At 42.3% G+C, this 17,573-nt stretch overlaps 1 protein-coding gene across 1 annotated transcript; it reads right to left on the bottom strand.

Annotated features, from left to right (window-relative positions):
• Positions 1-4,780: 4,780 nt before the first annotated feature.
• Positions 4,781-14,606, bottom strand: zmp:0000001088 (trypsin-3). The gene is made up of 5 exons (XM_049581489.1): positions 14,518-14,606; positions 7,778-7,937; positions 5,450-5,591; positions 5,095-5,361; positions 4,781-4,958 (listed from the first exon to the last, which is right to left on the bottom strand). The coding sequence occupies exons 1-5, from the start codon at positions 14,570-14,572 to the stop codon at positions 4,788-4,790; spliced, it is 795 nt and encodes a 264-aa protein (XP_049437446.1). The 5' UTR covers positions 14,573-14,606; the 3' UTR covers positions 4,781-4,787.
• Positions 14,607-17,573: the final 2,967 nt, after the last annotated feature.

Here is a 17,573-nt window from a genome sequence, read left to right as displayed (position 1 = left end):
CATGAGTCAGTATCATGTAGGGATGGGCATCAATTTTCGATTATCGATGATTGATTGTTAAGGCTTTTGATCGATCACAAATAATTTTGATCGATAGTCGCCATGTCAACGAGACCCTTCCGCCCGGCGAGTCGCTGTGCCAACGAGACCCCCCGTCCGGTGAGTACAGATTTAACACATTTGTAAGTCACTTGTGGTCCATTCAGAATGGACCTGTGACCCACTTTTGACCCGCGACCCACCCACCAGTTGGGAACCACTGAAATATAACAGTTTCCTTATTTCCCTGTCTGTGGGGCAGCCTAAGACTTTATACTTGATGACATCACAAATTTAAGTTTTAGCACTCCAGTTCTTGGATTTGAGAGTTGTTTATGTTTACTAATATGTTTATAATATGTATACATTTTTAGAAATGGGCGTACTTCCCCTTTAAGTACAGGATCTGAGCACTTGTTTCACCACCGTCTAAATGTCTATTTTTTACTATACCAACCCCGATACTCCAAATCTCTGCCTGAGGCATTAAAGTTAACTTTGTTCTCTGTATGAATAGCACATATTGAAAAATAATGGATGCTGGTGGCCTAGTTTTTGGGAAAAGCAGCCATTAGTGTTGTAAGACATGTTTTTTTTCCTCCCAGCTGCCACAATGCGCAGTCCGCTGGGAGAAGCTCAAAGGGGAATGGTCACAATCTGTACGCCTCGATCAATACTTTCCATATGAAACACGCAAACCCAAAGAGGGAAATGTCCCTTTGTGAGGCAGTGAGCATATAGGGAACTGTGGATCAACCATGTCAGGCGATATACTCTGACAGTCCCCGGGGAGGCCTTCTCATGCTACAACAAAAGGAATCAGCCTTTATGTAACCGAGGAAAATCAGAGGCATAAAAGCCCTGAAATCCATCAATCACATGGGGCGCTGACACACCCATCATCACACAGGCAAACAGGGCCGAGCAGTGAAACCAGAGACGCCTCCAAAGTAGGACATCAACTATTCATTCTGTTGTGATGCATCTACACCTATCAGGTGTGATGCGGTCTGTACTGATTTCACCTGGCTTTAGCCTCTGCTCGTCTTTACGGGAATCACTGTTGGCTGAGGCAGCGGCGCCTCAGAGCCATTACACAGATTGCTCCGAGGGAAGACTGGCTCCATGCATATTTCATGACGGTAGTCTACTTTTGGGATCATTCATCAGCCATTATAGAGAAGCTGGTGACAAGCTACCAAGACTTACACTGTATACACTGAAAGGGATTGCTGTAGTTTTTAAAAATTAATCAGGGTAGTGACTTATTAAGAGTCTGTCTATGCTGGCTTTACTGAAGTGCTGTTATAAGCAGCATGGAGAGGACTTTAGAAGTTATCTGTCCAAACAGGTCGGTGTAATCCGCTCCACTACAGAGGAGTGTCGATGAGCCTCTGAGCCGTGATATCTGTGTTGTAATTACAAATAAACAAGTCAGCCAACAGAGTGTGATGACCAGTAATTTATTAAAGTGTATAAAACACCACAGCTCATCTCATTGTTTCATAACACACTCACAGTTTCAATCTCTCTCTCTTTTGTTTTTTTTTTTTACCTATTTGCATGTGTTTGCTCAACTCTCACACTTGAAGGTGCATTTTGTATAGTGCCAAGTTTAAAACGTCACTACTCCATAAATAAACCACATGTAATTGGCAGTGATCATCGACTTACTAATTAAACTAAAGAACATGCTGAGAAAAAAAGGCAGCTGCTTTGTCTTCCTCCACACACACACACACACACACACACACACACACACACACACACTTGCACACATGCACAGTCACACAGTGTATAGATTCTGAATCGCTGTAACTGAGTAGGTTCACATTCAGATTGACAGAAATTCTGTGAGTGTTAACGGTCTTACAGTGATTAAACGTGACTTTAAAGAATACATAAATCCATGTGTGCATTATTTGTGCCTTCATTCAGTTTTAATAGAGTTGATCAAAAGCATTAATTTTACCATTTGATGTTTGTTTTTGCGATCCAAAACAACAAACCCACAAACAAGTGCGAAATATGATCAATTATCAAAATAGTTTTCTGATCATTTCATGTCCGGTCTTAAACGGACAGTTCACCCCTGAAACAAAATATTTTTCCTCTCACCTGTAGTGCTGTTTATCAGTCTAGATTGTTTTGAGTGAGTTGCAGAGTGTTGGAGATATTAGTCACAGAGATGTCTGCCTTCTCTCCAATAGGATAAAACTAGATGGCACTCGGCTTGTGGTGCTCAAATTGCCAAAAAAAAAAAAAAAAACTCACAGCAATGTCTCTCAACAAACCACAGTGTTGTTACTCAAAGTATTAGAGAGCTACGATTCTGGTGGACCACTATGTGACCAGGACCTTATTTTTTGATCCTGCTTGAATTGTGCCATGATTTACACATATCTTTGTCGATTTAAAGATAATGTTGCAGCTCAAGAAAGTTCCAAATTGTGGAAGCATAAGACTGTGAAAGTAATTAGACAGACGACACAAGTCGTGATGCCATCGCCTTCTCTTTCACTGCAGCTGGTTGGAAAAGGTTTCCGTACGCTTACATCTATGCAGTGTTTCACTTTATTGTTGAGCTTTCAGTCTATTAGACCTTCATCAGAGCAGACATAAGCTCAACAGTTGAAAAGCTTGAATTGAAAGCAATTGAAAAAAAAAATTGTTGTTGTGTTTTGTTTTGTTTTTTTTGTATTCTGGTACTGTGTGACAATACAAGTGTGGCTTGCGTTTGTGTGCCTCACGGTTAGCCAGTGATTAGACTGAGATTGGTTGCTTTTACCAGCCTGTCCGTTGTTGCTTTATGTCTGCTCTGATGAAGGTCAAATAGACCGAAGGCTCAACAGTAAAGTGAAACACTGCATAGATGTAAGCGTGTGGAAACCTTTTTCTACTAGTCTGGACTTAGAGATGACTCCAGCACCTTGCCATGACCAGGCTGGGTGGAGTGGTTGTTGTTCTGCATCTTTCACTGCAGTTGCAATGTGCCTGTGTTTTTCCCACCAAAGTGTACTCACACAAAGAGTCACAGGATAAAACACATCAGGTCAGACAATAGCTGTTTCCATCCAAAAGTGATTCGAATCATTGGGAAATGCGCATTAAAAGAAATACGAATCCTGTGTGTTTCCATTAAACGTACGGACTTTGGTGAAAAGTACGAACTCGCACGAGTTTTACGCAGACCCGGAAACAAAACAAGTCTCGCATTCTTCTTCTTCTACGTTTTCTGGCGGTTGGCAACCAGCTTGTAAATGCATTACCACCTTCCCGACCCGGAGTGTGGATATCACCATGGAGAGAGGTGCGCTACGTCAGACTTAATTCGAACATAACTGTTTCCATCCCCCATTTTGCGAATCAACATTTTTCGAATCAACCAAAACCCAGCTAAAGCGAGCGTATTTTAGTTTGTGCGAATCAGGGGATTTTAATTCGAATTTTGGCGTTTCCATTATAATTTTCCGATGCAATACTTCAAGATGCGCATCTAAACAGGCTGATGGAAACATGGCTAATGTTACATTTGTGCTTGGAATACAGTGTTGGTGAAGGATATTGTGCAAGATGAGAGATGTGGTTAACTGAGAGGTTTCTACACAAAGCTAAATGGTACTGCAACTTTCTCGACTTGCAAAATTATCTTCTAAATTACATCACCAGGCAGAAGGAAGCGTGCATCTACTGCTAGCTCACCTAGCAGCACTGAGCTAGCCGAGGTTACAGGTCAGCCGAGGAGGACGTCATTAATGTTTACGTGTCGCGCTGTCCTGAGCAAGAGCCTCTTGTCCATGAGTAGATGCACACTTCCTTCTGCCCGGTGATATGATTGGAAAGAGACATTTTTCAAGCGTATTTTTTGGCGCTTTGAGCACAAGCTGAGTAACATCTATTTTAATTATATTCAAGAGAAGGCAGACATCTCTACGGCTGATATCTCCAACAGTTGGAAACTCGCACCAAAATATGTATTTTGATTTTGTGGTGAACTGTCCCTTTATTAAAACTGAACAAGCTTCACAAATGTGTTTTTCAGGTCCCCTGTATCAGATTGCAGTATAATGTACAGTTGTTGCTGTTATTGTGTTAGTCGCTGTGATCTTGGCTGTTGCAGTCGTAGCATCGGTTACACCTGACGGTTAAATAGTGCATGCACTTGCTCACAGCATTTCACATAGTTCAGCATGAGCTCTGATTTAGTGCAATTTAAGCTGTGATATGGCACCTCATTCTTCACGTTGTGGAAATGTGGTTAGTATGTCCTTTCTTTGTTACCAGAGGGGCGTTTGTTTTTTAAAATGCGTGAAACAGATCAACAACAGACATGATAAATATTCAAGCTTGAAAATTTAAAGGAATCGTTTGACATTTTGGAAAATGGATTAATTTGCATAGTACCACTCTCTTGTTTAGTGGATATGTTTAGCTTAGCTTAGCACCAACAAATAGTCCTAACCAAACAAGATATCATGTGTTAATGAGTGAGCTTTAGCAGCGCCGTTCCTCCTGTTTCCAGTCTCTACACTAAGCTAAGTTAAAAGGCTGCTAGCTGTTCATACTGAGCACACAGCGCGCAAGAAAGCAAGTAAGCGTATCTCCCAAAATGTCAAACAACTCCTTTAACACATTAACATAAATCAAATGTGTACAAATGGTAAAAACAACAAATATTAAATCAAAGAAATTGAAATGTAGAACCTTGAGTCTCCACTGAGAGTTTTTAATGTCAGTAACACTGGGTTTTAGTCCTCGTTGCACCTGCTGTAGTAACTAAAGATTGTGTTGTCTATCCACCTGCGGAACTTGGACACAGCAGTGTAGACTCCGGGAAACTGGGGTTCAGCACATCCTTTTCCCCAGGACACCAGACCATAGACCCGGCCCTCACATACAAGTGGACCCCCAGAGTCCCCCTGAAACAGCAGGAGAGAAGAGAACATCAGGGATGATAGGTCCCTTACCAGAGTCACATTTTACTGGGTAAAAAACAACAGCTAAGAGTTCCTTAGTAGTTTTACACACTGAGTAAAACTACTGAGGTCTTCCTACCTGACAGGCGTCCTTCCCTCCAGCGCTGAAGCCAGCACAGAGCATGTTTGCTGTGATGGTGCCATCGAAGGAATCACTGCTGTTACATTTTTCTGTGGAGACGATGGGGAGCTTGACAGTTCGGAGGGTGGAGGGGATCTGGCCTCCAGTGGGGCTGGTGTATCCCCAGCCTGACACTCGACACAGCCTGCCCTCCGCTATGGAGGCGTCGTGTCGTGGCAGCAGAGCGATGGAAACGTAGCTGTTCAGATAGACCGGGGCCCTCAGCTGCAGAGGTGGGGGAGAGCGTGATCAGTAAACAGACATACTGATAGAAACAAGCTCTAAAAATACACCAAGAGTTTGCATCTTGTACCTTTATAAGCATTATGTCGTTGTTGGTGGTGGTGCTGTTGTAGTCAGGGTGGGGAACCAGAAGTTGGGGCAGGATTTCTTGCTCTGTGCCCTCATAGATGGCCAGAGAGTAGTCTCCTGCTACTATCATCATTTTGTCCACCCTGCAAAGATAAAAAGCAAATTCACCATGTTGTGATGCAGATAATGAACCGTTCCGTACCGTCCCCATGTTTGGTCCTCCTCTGTTGGGGTACCTAGCACACAGATCTGGTACTAAAAGGTGAAGCTGTGAACACTGCAGTCTGATTGGTCAGTAGAGGACGGTCACTCTGCTCAGGGCTGAGTTGTGTCTGGTTTTGAGGCTCATGTAACCACTGTTCATACTGTGGAGAGTTTTATTAGTAAACTGTAACTATAAAATGAAAGGATGTTTTGCTGCCTCTCACAGCAGCTGGAGAAAAAAATAACTTAATTCACTGGGCCGACTGCCGGCAACTTTTAAGGTGGAATGTTTACTTGTAATGTTACTCAATGCATGAGTTGAGGACGTGAATCCATCAACACACCTTAAATTTCACTGTGACAACTTTGACCATTCCGTTTTTATCATGTCTCTTAGATGACAAACACTTTTAGTAATGAGAGGATCTTCAAGCATTAAACAACATATATTAATTTCTAACGGGTTATGTGTCCTACATATATTCTAATTGTCACCCCCAGAAAAAAAAGCTGCGCATAGCATCGTTCCTGTGGGCTACGGCAACACTAAACCCCTGAGCTTGCCTGAGAAGGACTAAATGCAAAAACCTGTCTTTAAATGTCCCATGGAGAGAGACTCTCACTGCAGCCTGCTCCGTTTTGTTCTGAAAATGTCAGCGTGCAGCCTCGTTTTGTCGACGATAAACGAGGTGCAGACTTCCATCGGTGTCACCGATAATGAGGAAATACAGTAGCCCTTTTTAGATAGGAATTGTGCAAATTTGCAGGAAAGCCCAATCAGTCTTTTTCAGCATTGGCAGTATAAAAACAAAATCAGGGAGTACAGCAAAATGCCGCCTACCGACTTTTCTTTATACAGAACGCACCTTCTTCGGGGCAATGGGGGGCGTGAGCAAGTAACAAAACGTGTAGCTCAGCGTGTGACGTAAACAGTGACGTGGGAGGGAAGCTGCGGCTGGTCAGTCCTTCGGTGATTCTCTCGTAAGTCAGCCTGTTCCTCACCGTCCCCGTCATCTGACGGTTAATGGCCTCTTCGTTTGCGAGGGCAAGGAGGGCGCGCAATTCCTTGTCTCCCCAGTTGCTCATCTTTACAGTGTCTGTCAGGTTTGCGTTTCCCTCTTGCTACTAGCTGCTCGCTAATTCCTGCTATCAGCTATTTCCTGTTTATCCACCACCAGTGGGTCGCACCAACAGCTGTCATCAACAGCTCCTCCCACAAGTCTTCAACAGCCCCTCCTGTTGTGGAAGGCCGCCTCGGTCTGTTTAAACTAAAAATGTTCCGCCAATATGTCTACCCTACGAGGCGGAAAATTGGGCACCTCAGATCAACACGCCAATCCGGCTCTGTCTGTATAAACGCTTGCAGCTTGCCGGCAAAACGGCCCAACATTCGCGGAAAATCTGGCAGTGTGAAAGGGGCTAGTGAGAGCTGGACGGAGCAGTGAGTGACAACAACCCCGCCCACATAAAGGAGTACTGTTTGTGGTGAAAACGCTAAACAGCCCTAGGGTCTAGGTACCATGTCTCAAGAGTTACTGTTGGTTCCAAAGGTACCATACTGAAAGTGTTTGGTGGAAACAGGCTATAGGGAAGTAGGCGACACTGACAGTCCTTTTTACTGTCATTTAACAAAAGGCTGATATCAATTGCTGCTGCACTGTTGTAACCCTAGAGTCTGTATTAAACACCAAACACTGTCCAAAATGATTGCTTCCTTACGAGCTGAGCTGTTTGTAATTTATATGAAAGTGTGTTTTTCAGTGAGCTCCGAGGCCGTCATATGCTTGTGTCAGATTCCCGTACCACAGACCTCCATTGTTACTGGAGTGCTCGTATCACTTTCTCAGTCTCCATAACTTGCAGAACTGACCATTTGATATGGCTCGAAATTACTGGATCTACTAATGAAATCCTGTATGAACGCGTTTACACGCAGAGAAGTCAAGTTGAGGTCATCGTATGTCAATAAGCCGTTTGTTGTTGCATAAAACGTCTTTACAAGAAGCTGAATCAGGACACAGGTGTGCAGTATACTGTAACCTGGAGTTTATTTTACAGCTTTATTATGCTGAGGTCATGTTGCTTTTATAGTCGGGTAAATCATATGCAGAAAAAAATAACTCACCCAACGTTACAGTGTGCTGCTGTGATTACCCAGAACTTGTTTATCAAGGAGCCCCCGCATAAGTGCTGACGCTGTCTTGTCTGTATTGACACAATGTGCTTGATTGAATGTGGAACGGGAGCGTATCCTCCCACTATGCGTTCCTGTGGCTCCTCTTGACCTGCGACACACACACACAGAGAAATAAAGACGACTTAGATTGGATTTAGAGAGAGAAGCACATATAACAGTCCATAAGGAGCTCACACAGTTGTAAGGTTATTACTGCGGCTGCAGCATCAGCAAGAACGATACAAGTCATAAAGAGCGGCTGACTTCAGTGTACAGATGCTCCTGGCTTAGCAGATCAATGAAAAACAATCTCATCTCTGAGGTGCATCGATTCACACGAGGGCTGAGCGTCATTATCTATCTGATGTCACATTTGAATACGACACACTGACTTGATTGGATTTCTGAATCCTGAACAGTGGTAGAAATTAGCCAAGTACATGTACTCAAGTGCTGCACTTAAAGGGGCAGTTCACCCCAAAATCAAAAATACACATTTTTCCTCTTACCTGTCAGTCTGGACTGTTATGGTTTGAGTTACTAAGTGTTGGGGATATAAATGTCTGCCTTCTCTCGAATATAATGGCACCAGATGGCACTCAGCTTGTGGTGCTCAAAGTGGCAAAAAACACATCAACAGCAATGTCTCTTTCCAGAAATTCCAGTTACTCAAGATAATCCACAGACCTTGTTGTGAGCAGTTTCACGTCTGAACTATTTTCTTTCTACTGAACTACACCCACCAACCAGGGCGGCACGGTGTGTGGTGGTTAGCACTCTCGCCTCACAGCAAGAGGGTTGCTGGTTCGATCCCGGGTGTGGGAGCCCTTCTGTGTGGAGTTTCCATGTTCTCCCCGTCTCAGCGTGGGTTCTCCAGGCTTCCTCCCACAGTCCAAAGACATGCAGATTGGGGACTAGGTTAATTGGTAACTCTAAATTGTCCGTAGGTGTGAATGTGAGCGTGAATGGTTGTCTGTCTCTGTGTGTCAGCCCTGTGATAGTCTGGCGACCTGTCCAGGGTGTACCCTGCCTCTCGCCCAATGTCAGCTGGGATAGGCTCCAGCGCCCCCACAACCCTCAAGAGGATAAAGCGGTTAGAAGATGAATGAATATACCCACCAACCATTTCACTGCGCAGAAGGAAGCGTGCATCTACTGCTACACAGCCAATTATTTCCAGGTAGTTACAATATCCTCCTGAGACCCTGTGTCTTAATATAAATACACCACACTTTGGGTTTACTCGACCTTATACTTTATTCCACTTAACTTAGTTCGTGGACACTTTTTGTGCCATCTAGTGGTAGTAAGAGCACAATTCATTCATTAATGTAAAAACAAGATGGCAGCCATCTCTGCCAAGTCAGTCTGCAGCAGATCCCGACACAAAAGAGGACAAGGTCCAAAACCTGATCACATTTTATGCTTGAAACTTGTTTATTTATGATTAACAATGTTTGTAGTTTGATATGGCAACACATTTGACCAATTTTAGCAACAGTAACAAGCTGAGATGCTGTTAACTAGGAGGTACTCATTTGAGGACATTGGGACTTTATTATCGCTGACAGTCAGTACGTTTACATAGACAGTTTAATTCCACTTTTAATCAGAATGAAAGGCCATTCCGATTAAAAGTGGTCATGTAAACGGTCATTCCGGTTGAAAATTAAATCTGATTTAAAGGGGGTGGTTTATTCCGTTTGTCATTCCGAATGAAAGAATTTTGTGTGCATGTATACACTCATTCCTCTTTAAGTTCATTCCGGTCTTTCTGCGCATGCTCGTTTCCTTGCCCTTCTGGTGCAATGACGTATATAGCGCGCATAGCAACGGGCTGAGCTAGAGCAGTCGGACTCGTTGCAGTCACCGGTTTGTATTCGCCATGGCACGGTCTTCTGTCTCCCTTCTCCTGCTCAACAGATGAAGCATTAGCAGAACAAGGTTGTTGTCGTACTGCTGCTTTAAGAATAGAAGCAAAACACGCCCGAAAAAGGCACTAAGAACAGCGTCGTCAAGCATCTTGTTATCCGGAGCGAGGACTACAGTGTTTTCTTCCGGTAAACGTAAACATGTAACATCCGCCCCGCCCCCTATCCAATCAGAAACCTTCCCTGCCCCAAACCTTGCGCAGACCTGAATAAAGGCGATTAAACTGATCTCCCGTGTAAACCCTCATTCGGAATTAATATTTCCCATGTAAACTACCTGGAAACACTTTAATTCCGAATGATTTCATTCAGATTCATTTCATTCCGAATGAGAAGCCATCATGTAACCGTAGCCAGTGTTTAGTTTTTATACTTATCAGGTACTGATCCCAATTAGCCAGGAGAAATTAAAATGCATACCAAACAAAAGTTCAGGTCTCGAGAGGATATGTTACTGTGATATTTCACAATAAATTACATTATTATCACCTTCACAGGCTTTTACTGTGATATTTTATGACATACAGAATTTTATTGTGAAATTCATGCCTGTAGATATAGTAATTCTACAGAAGCATACTGCTAAATCACAGTAATATATAGAATTTAACTGTAGGTTAGAGTGAAATACAGTCAGGTGTACATAAAGTGTGATGTTACAGTTAAATTCAGTAATTTACAGGAACATACAATTATATCACAGTAGTATGCAGGCACAACTACTGTAAGATCACAGTATACAGCTGTAATTTCACAGTTTACTGTTGTGAAAGTACACAGTAATTTACTGTGAAAGTACAGTCAAATGTTTTACAGCTCACGTACCACCACTGAGCTAAGTAACGTGACAGCCCACGTAGGACGCTATTAATGTTTCAAGCCATTCTCATTCCCACGTTGTCAAATACTGATGCCTTTACGCTCATAGCAATGCACAGGGTAACCTTTAGTGTATTTATGTGGCACACACCTGAAACACACTCTAACATGTGTTTAATGTTGTGAAACAGTCGTGGTTAGGATTAGGGAAAAAAACCACTTGGTTAGGTTTAAAAAAAAAAGATCATGTTTTGGGGTAAAATAACTGGGATTGTTACATGATGATGATGATGTCCGTGCACAGTGACCGTATGTAAATTGCATAACGTCACATTAAAAGAACTTTGACTTTTGATTTCTCACTGGACACGAACTGTGGTCCCCTGGATGATAGTCCACTTTTTTGGGGGGGGCTTGCCCTTTATAGAGGAAGAAGAGAAAGAAGATAGACTTTAGTCCCCGAGGGGAAATTTTTCCACTCTGTTGTCATACACATACGTGCAAAAACAGGACTTATACATGCATTAAAATGGAGAGATTTCAGAGCGAGGGGGCTGCCCATGGACAGGCGCCCCAAGTAGTTGGGGGGTTGTGTGCCTTGCTCCAGGGCAACTTGGCGGTGCCCAGGAGGCGAACTGGCACCTCTCCTCTAAAGTCCCTATGGACTGAACGACTGCTGCAAAAACGCCACTTCCTCTCAGTTTTGCAGATTGCCATGGATGGGTTTACATTGGCGTTAGCTAAAAGCCCCATGCGTCTCATAAAAACACTAAAGGGTGCCTTTGGCGTCAGTATCACATGTGGAGGGGCGTGACAAAGCAGCAATATTTGATGCCATGGGAATAAGCACAGCTTGAGTGTTAACATCTTGAACTGTGACAAGGACAAGCCTCTTGACCATGAAAAGACTTCCTTCTGCGGGGTGGTGCGGTTGGCGGGTGTAGTTCAGTAGAAATAAAGTAGTTCCTGCATGAAACTGCTCACAACAAGGTCTGTGGATTATATTGTCATGATGTCTAGACATCACTGTTGAGTTTATCAAATGTATTTTTTAGCACTTAGGTAGACATCTCTACAACTGATATCTCCAACACTCTGCAACTCACACCAGAAGAAATTAGATTAATTAACAGCACAACAGGTAAGAGGGGGAAAAAAGTAGTTTTGATTTCAGGGTGAACTGTTGCTTTAAGTGCAAATCTGAGGTACTTGGACTTCGCTTGAGTATTGCTTTTTATTTTTGTAACATTATACTTCTAAACCACCACAATTCAGCGGGAAATATGATACTTCTCACCCATTATATTTATCTGACAGCTTTAGTTACAAAATAAGTTTTTACATACAAAACAGATGATGAACTTATGAAATATAATGCACAGTTACAGGATAAAGTATCTTACACATCTTACACATTAATGTATAGGTACTAATAATTCAATAATATCATGTTTGATGATATAACACTCACAGGGACCATTTTAACTGACTTATAAGTCTTGACTTTTGCTAATAATAGTCTTACTTGAGTGACATTTTCCTTTTGTTTTAAAGATTATTTTTCTGGCTTTTGCTTTATTGGATAGGGCACTGTTTAAGCGCTGTCATATGGATCAGTGTACATTTATTATGTTAATCTGTTTTGTGCATATGTTTTTCTATCCCAGAAGAGAGATCCCTCCTCAGTTGCTCTTCCTGAGGTTTCTACCAGTTTTTCCTTATCCGCTGTGAGGGTCCAAGGACAGAGGGATGTCGTATACTGTAAAGCCCTCTGAGGCAAGTTGTGATTTATAATATTGGGCTTCATAGATAAAAGAGGCGAGGGCGACATGCAGCAAAGGGCTACAGGCTGGAACTGAACCTGCAACCGCTGCAGCAAGGACACTGCCTTTATATATGGGATCCCTGCGTAACCTCCTGAGCTATTGGGCGCCCCTTGAGTAATATCGTCAATGTATGGGGTATTTTCATATTGCAGGATCTAACTACGTCCTTCACCAAGAGATTCTTATTCTGGTGAAGTTTATTAGGTGTAAACCTGACTTTGAGAGCTTGGACATGCGTTATGACTGTGATGTGTTGAAGAGAAAAATTAAAGAGGATGCAAATCCCTTAGATGCATCAGCCTCTTAAAAAAGTGACACTCAAAAGTTTCTCTCATCCTTCAAAGTTCTCGAGGCTGCACCTTCCATTGAGGACACATCCTCTGCACTTTTTCCTGAAAGTTCTGGGTGGCTTAACAACCTGAAGAGCACTTTACTTTCCAAAATTAAAAATGTACACGAGTTCAGTGGGCGGATTTCAGCACTCTCAGACTGCTTTTAGGATTCAATATTGCAACATCAGGATTTTATCCCTGGCAGGTCGGAGCAGGCTTTGACACAACAGACGTTTACCTTGGGAAATAAGATCTTTCAACAGTTAACTGAATAAAAACAATATGAACAATCAAAAACTTCAGAGACTTGGTGGGACTTTCAGCCACTTCGACTCATGACCTCAATATTTCTGAAATCCAGGCTACAGCCCTGAGAGTGTGAGCACTGTAAACATTTGAAACTTTCCGACTATAACCCAAAGTGTACATCTGAGTGACTGAGAGCCATCTCAGACACAGAAATGCCATCAGCGCTGAGACGATCCCCTCTCATTACTACCCCAGATATTGACCCCGCTGCTGCCATAATTAGCAGCGGTGGTGCGTGTCAAGAGCAAAGCGGTAACTCTATACAGTTTGCATGGCATGGATTGGGTGTGTGTGAGATACATACACACACGCATTCAGGTGCATTAGAAAGCGTTATGTAATGACCTTGAAACCGAACCTTGAACAATGTGTCTCCCATTGTGTGTAGTGTGGGCTGAACTGAATAGAATATAACGTATAATGTGTTTTTTTGCACACACGATTACACTGCATTGTTGCAGGTTAATTATATGTAATTCACTGCTTACCGCTTGGCTGCCTTTAATGCAAACTCCACGTACTCCATACTCTAACCAGCCAAAATTAGGAACAGTTAATATGTCTCCAGCATTGTCTACTGTGAACTGAAGCAGTTCTGTTCAGTCCCAGGTCCAGTTAAAGTTGCATATCGGAGTCTCCATTTACATTTTATCTTTGTGACATAATTGCCAGGCACAAAAGGGGGCGTCGTCCACAATTACTTATTGTTATTTTGTTTTTTGCCTTCATCTGTTGTTCTTGAGGTTTCAAATTCTGTCAGTGAATAGGCACACTTTTACTGACCTTCTTATTTCTAAAGCTCCTTATCTCAGAAATATCTTTGATGCACTGAGCAACAATATGCACGTTAGAGGATTTTAAACCGTGTTACTGGTTTGTACTAAAGTTTTAAATGAAACTTTGAAATGTGAGCAATAAAATAAGCAACAAGCTGCAGTGCATCACAATAGTGTCATTACAAAGGACTTTACATTAGGTGAGCCTGACTTAATCTTATAGATATCCCAAAAAAAATGACTTTGTGTCTATTTTACTACAAAAATATTCTCATTTATTCATACTAATAACAATATAAACCAATTCCTCCCTTCTCCTGTTACTCTGCATGTGTGATTTTCGATTTAAAAGCAGTGAGAAGCTCAGTCATGCCCAGATCAAAATGGCTCTGAGTCACACTTTTCTGTCAAAAGACTGTCTCAAGGGAGCGTCAGACTGCAAGTGCCACAGCTAAAAAGGATCTTTTAAAAACACAGATAAAAGGGATGCTAATAAGATTAGATACACATTCAGCCCGTGTAAATGCACATTGAATTTATGAACCCAGAGGTGTCAGTTTGTAATTATTCAAGATGTTAGACAACATAGTATACCTCCCAGCTCTCCTGTCTCTGTATCCCCAGAGCCTTAACTTCACCTACAGCGCTTTTTGTGCACAAATAAACTGTAGATTCAAGATAAAGAAGCTTACTTACACTTTACAGCCAGGACTTCCAACAGAGTACAGAGCAATAAAAATGGCAGGTCCATAGTGAGACAATGAGAAGAGCAGTCTGCACTGACGCCTCACCTGTGTGCTCCTTGTCTAATCTTAACGAGAAGGCATCGCACCTGCACTCTCAGGTTTCTTATAGTTCCAATTTCCGTTTCCATGGTCACCTCCCTGTCCTGCACAGATGTATAATTGAAGCTTCCACAGCTCGGCCCCTTGCCTCACCTCTTCCATGACCTACTGGAGCCGTCCTGTACTTCATCATTGTTAATATAATCATCCTGTTTACCAGAGGCCCGTTTACTGTCACATAAAAGCTGAAGCATAGACTGTGTTCATTGTGTTGCCAGTTTTATCGTGGTATTGTACAGCTAATGATGTTGTAGCCCTGTCAGCATGCGTCCAACAGTTGACATATGGCAGCTTGTGATTGAGGCTCCTAATAGGGATCAAACTGGCTGCTGTCGTCATAAATGAAAGGAGAAGCAGTAAGGGTCTCTGCAGCTCTTCATCACTGCACCGTCTCCCCTCACTGATTTCCCCAGGAAGGATTAATGATGGTTGTGACTGATGACGGGCAGCAAACGCTTTTGTATTCAACCAAGTCGAGTCAGCGCTGCTGCTCCACATCTATTCTAGGACAGGTCTCATCACTGCTGACATCCCTCTGTGGAGTTCCTGACCTCAGCTGGCTAATAGCCCTCTCCGTCGCCCTCCCTGATACTGATAGCTATAGCTGTGCTCTCGTTCGCTCTCACATCCCCTGAGTGCTGACCACTGCTTTTTTTCCGCATGACCCACTCCTCAGTCTGAGTGCTGTCATCATCGCACATTGCTGCCTGCTCCCCTGTTCTCACATTAATCTGTCAGCCTCTGGAACGAAAAGTTATCTGTATATCACAGACCACAATGCTGTGATTCCTAAACTCTCATTTTTATGTAATTCTTGGCTCATTGTACATACAGGAATTTCTCGTGTAATTAGGTTAATTAGAGGCTTCCTTAAAGGAGTTGTTTGCCACTTTAGAGTAGTGGTTCTCAACTGATGGGTCACGGTCCAAAAATGGGTCGCTGATTCATTCTTAATGGACCGCAAGTGACTCGTGAATGTGTTAAGTTTGTAAAAAAGCACAATTTATGCTTTACAGCAAACCAGCTTGATGACATGTCCAAACTCAAGTATGATGCAGAATATATTAAACTACGTGGACCTTAATTTAATGACTAAGGAGAAATCTGGATCCAGTGGCTGGACCAGTTGAGAACCACTGATAAAGAGCATATCTATGATTCAGAGTCTGGGGCGGGATTGTCTGCACATGGCTCTCAATATGGCTGAGCCCACAGCTAGCAGCTAACGGTGCTAACTTCATCACCCTCTGGGGTCTTGGGCCTCGGGGTAGGCTACTGTGATAAATTTTGGCACTCTCTGATGTTTTTGTTAAATTTGAACAAATATGAGAACTATTTTCAGTCAAGTGACTTTTTCGTATTCAGCACAAGTTCAGATATTTACTTTTTCGGAAAATAACAGGTAAACGAAACTTGTGTAAAAAGTAGTTTAAGACCTGTGCTTGAATGTGCGAAAAAAACATAACCTTACCCATAATGATGAATTTTTAAGTCACTTAAGGCGATTCTGTTAAGTCTTAAGTGGGATTTATACTTGTGCATCGAACTGACGCATTTCCTACAGTGTAGGCTCTGTGTTGACTGACATGCACGTCCCCAGAGATGTAACTAAACGTTGCGGCGAGGCACACCTCCTGTAAGCTGAAACCATTTCCCTCAGTGGAAACAAAGGCTTTATTTACTTCAATTTCACAGATAAGAAACAATAAATTGTTAAGTAAATAACACCTCCACAAAAATAGCATTTTAGGTCTTGTGTGTGATTTATTCTTTGGATTTATACTTTGGGATTTATCCTGGCTTCATATGAACAAAAGAAATCTCCACCAGCATGTTGTATTATTTGGAAAATGTGTTTAGTATAAGACAGTTGTTTTGTCAGCGAACTAACCTGATATGAAGTGTGTGATGCACATGCAAGCATTTTTGATGATCGCCTCCGTCCTGTCCTTTCATCTTATGGCATTTTTTGTCTTTGTTTTGTTGACGGTTAGTGGCAGCTGGTATGTGATAAAATTTATAAGCTTACAGCCCTGTGGTGGCACGTCGTGTTTTGTCTCCAGCTAATACCATGACATCATTGTGATGTTGGTCCTAAAAGGGTCTATTGGTACTCTCCAGGTCTTTAAATTACATTGTTGTCTGGTGGCATTTCAAACTGATGCCATTCAGTGGTATTATTAACTGACGCTGCCTGACGCTCTATCCTACTGCACAGAGGATGCTTGTTTTTGTTCAGTGTCTGAAGCGGAAATCAGTGACCAAGTGGCAGTATTTGACAACTTCTTAATGAGGACAGGTTGAAGTAGTTGTTTGCTGCTGTATCAATGTTTTGAATGTTGCATACAGCTCTTGTAATGTCTATCAGATCAGCAGTATTTGATGTTATTACATCTCTAAGTTCTAACAAAAATTACAAACAAAGCTTATCCTGAATGATTTCAAATGTACTTGAGGGTTGTAAGTTTAATCACTGACATTAGAAAAAAACAAAACTAGAAAAGTCACTTAAAGAATAACTAATTCATGACTCTGCAACAAAGTGTTTCAGTGGAGAGGACACATGTAGATCCTGAGATAATCTTGGTTTACAGTCTTTGGCATTGATGTCCTATCAGTGCCAGTATCACTTCAGCAACAGCACCAATGACTCAGCACTGCCTTCCATATCAAACCTGATGCATTTCCTCCTTAGGAAAAGGTCTTATCGTGAAATACAGATACATTCAGCTGGTCAGAGGGGAATTCCCATAACGTATGAATAGATAATTCCAGTTAATCTCAAAACAGTGGGTGTTATAGTAATATGGTAGAGTAATACTGTAATACAGTGAAGGCTGACTTAAAAAAATTACCTGCATTTATAATTTTTGCAGCCTCGGGGCAGTGCATTCATAAATCCATATG

This window comes from Epinephelus fuscoguttatus, linkage group LG7 (assembly GCF_011397635.1).
Source record: "Epinephelus fuscoguttatus linkage group LG7, E.fuscoguttatus.final_Chr_v1".
Lineage (NCBI taxonomy): Eukaryota > Metazoa > Chordata > Actinopteri > Perciformes > Serranidae > Epinephelus > Epinephelus fuscoguttatus.
Note: the sequence above shows the minus strand (reverse complement) of the source record. Positions and strands in the feature narration are given on the sequence as shown.

Excerpts from the sequence above, each read along its gene's own strand:
- zmp:0000001088 (XM_049581489.1), bottom strand. The coding sequence starts at position 14,572 with ATGGACCTGCCATTTTTATTGCTCTGTACTCTGTTGGAAGTCCTGGCT. Across the intron at positions 5,362-5,449 it reads ACGACATAATGCTTATAAAG|CTGAGGGCCCCGGTCTATCT; the intron begins GTACAAGATGCA and ends CCACCTCTGCAG. Across the intron at positions 4,959-5,094 it reads GAGGGAAGGACGCCTGTCAG|GGGGACTCTGGGGGTCCACT; the intron begins GTAGGAAGACCT and ends CTGCTGTTTCAG.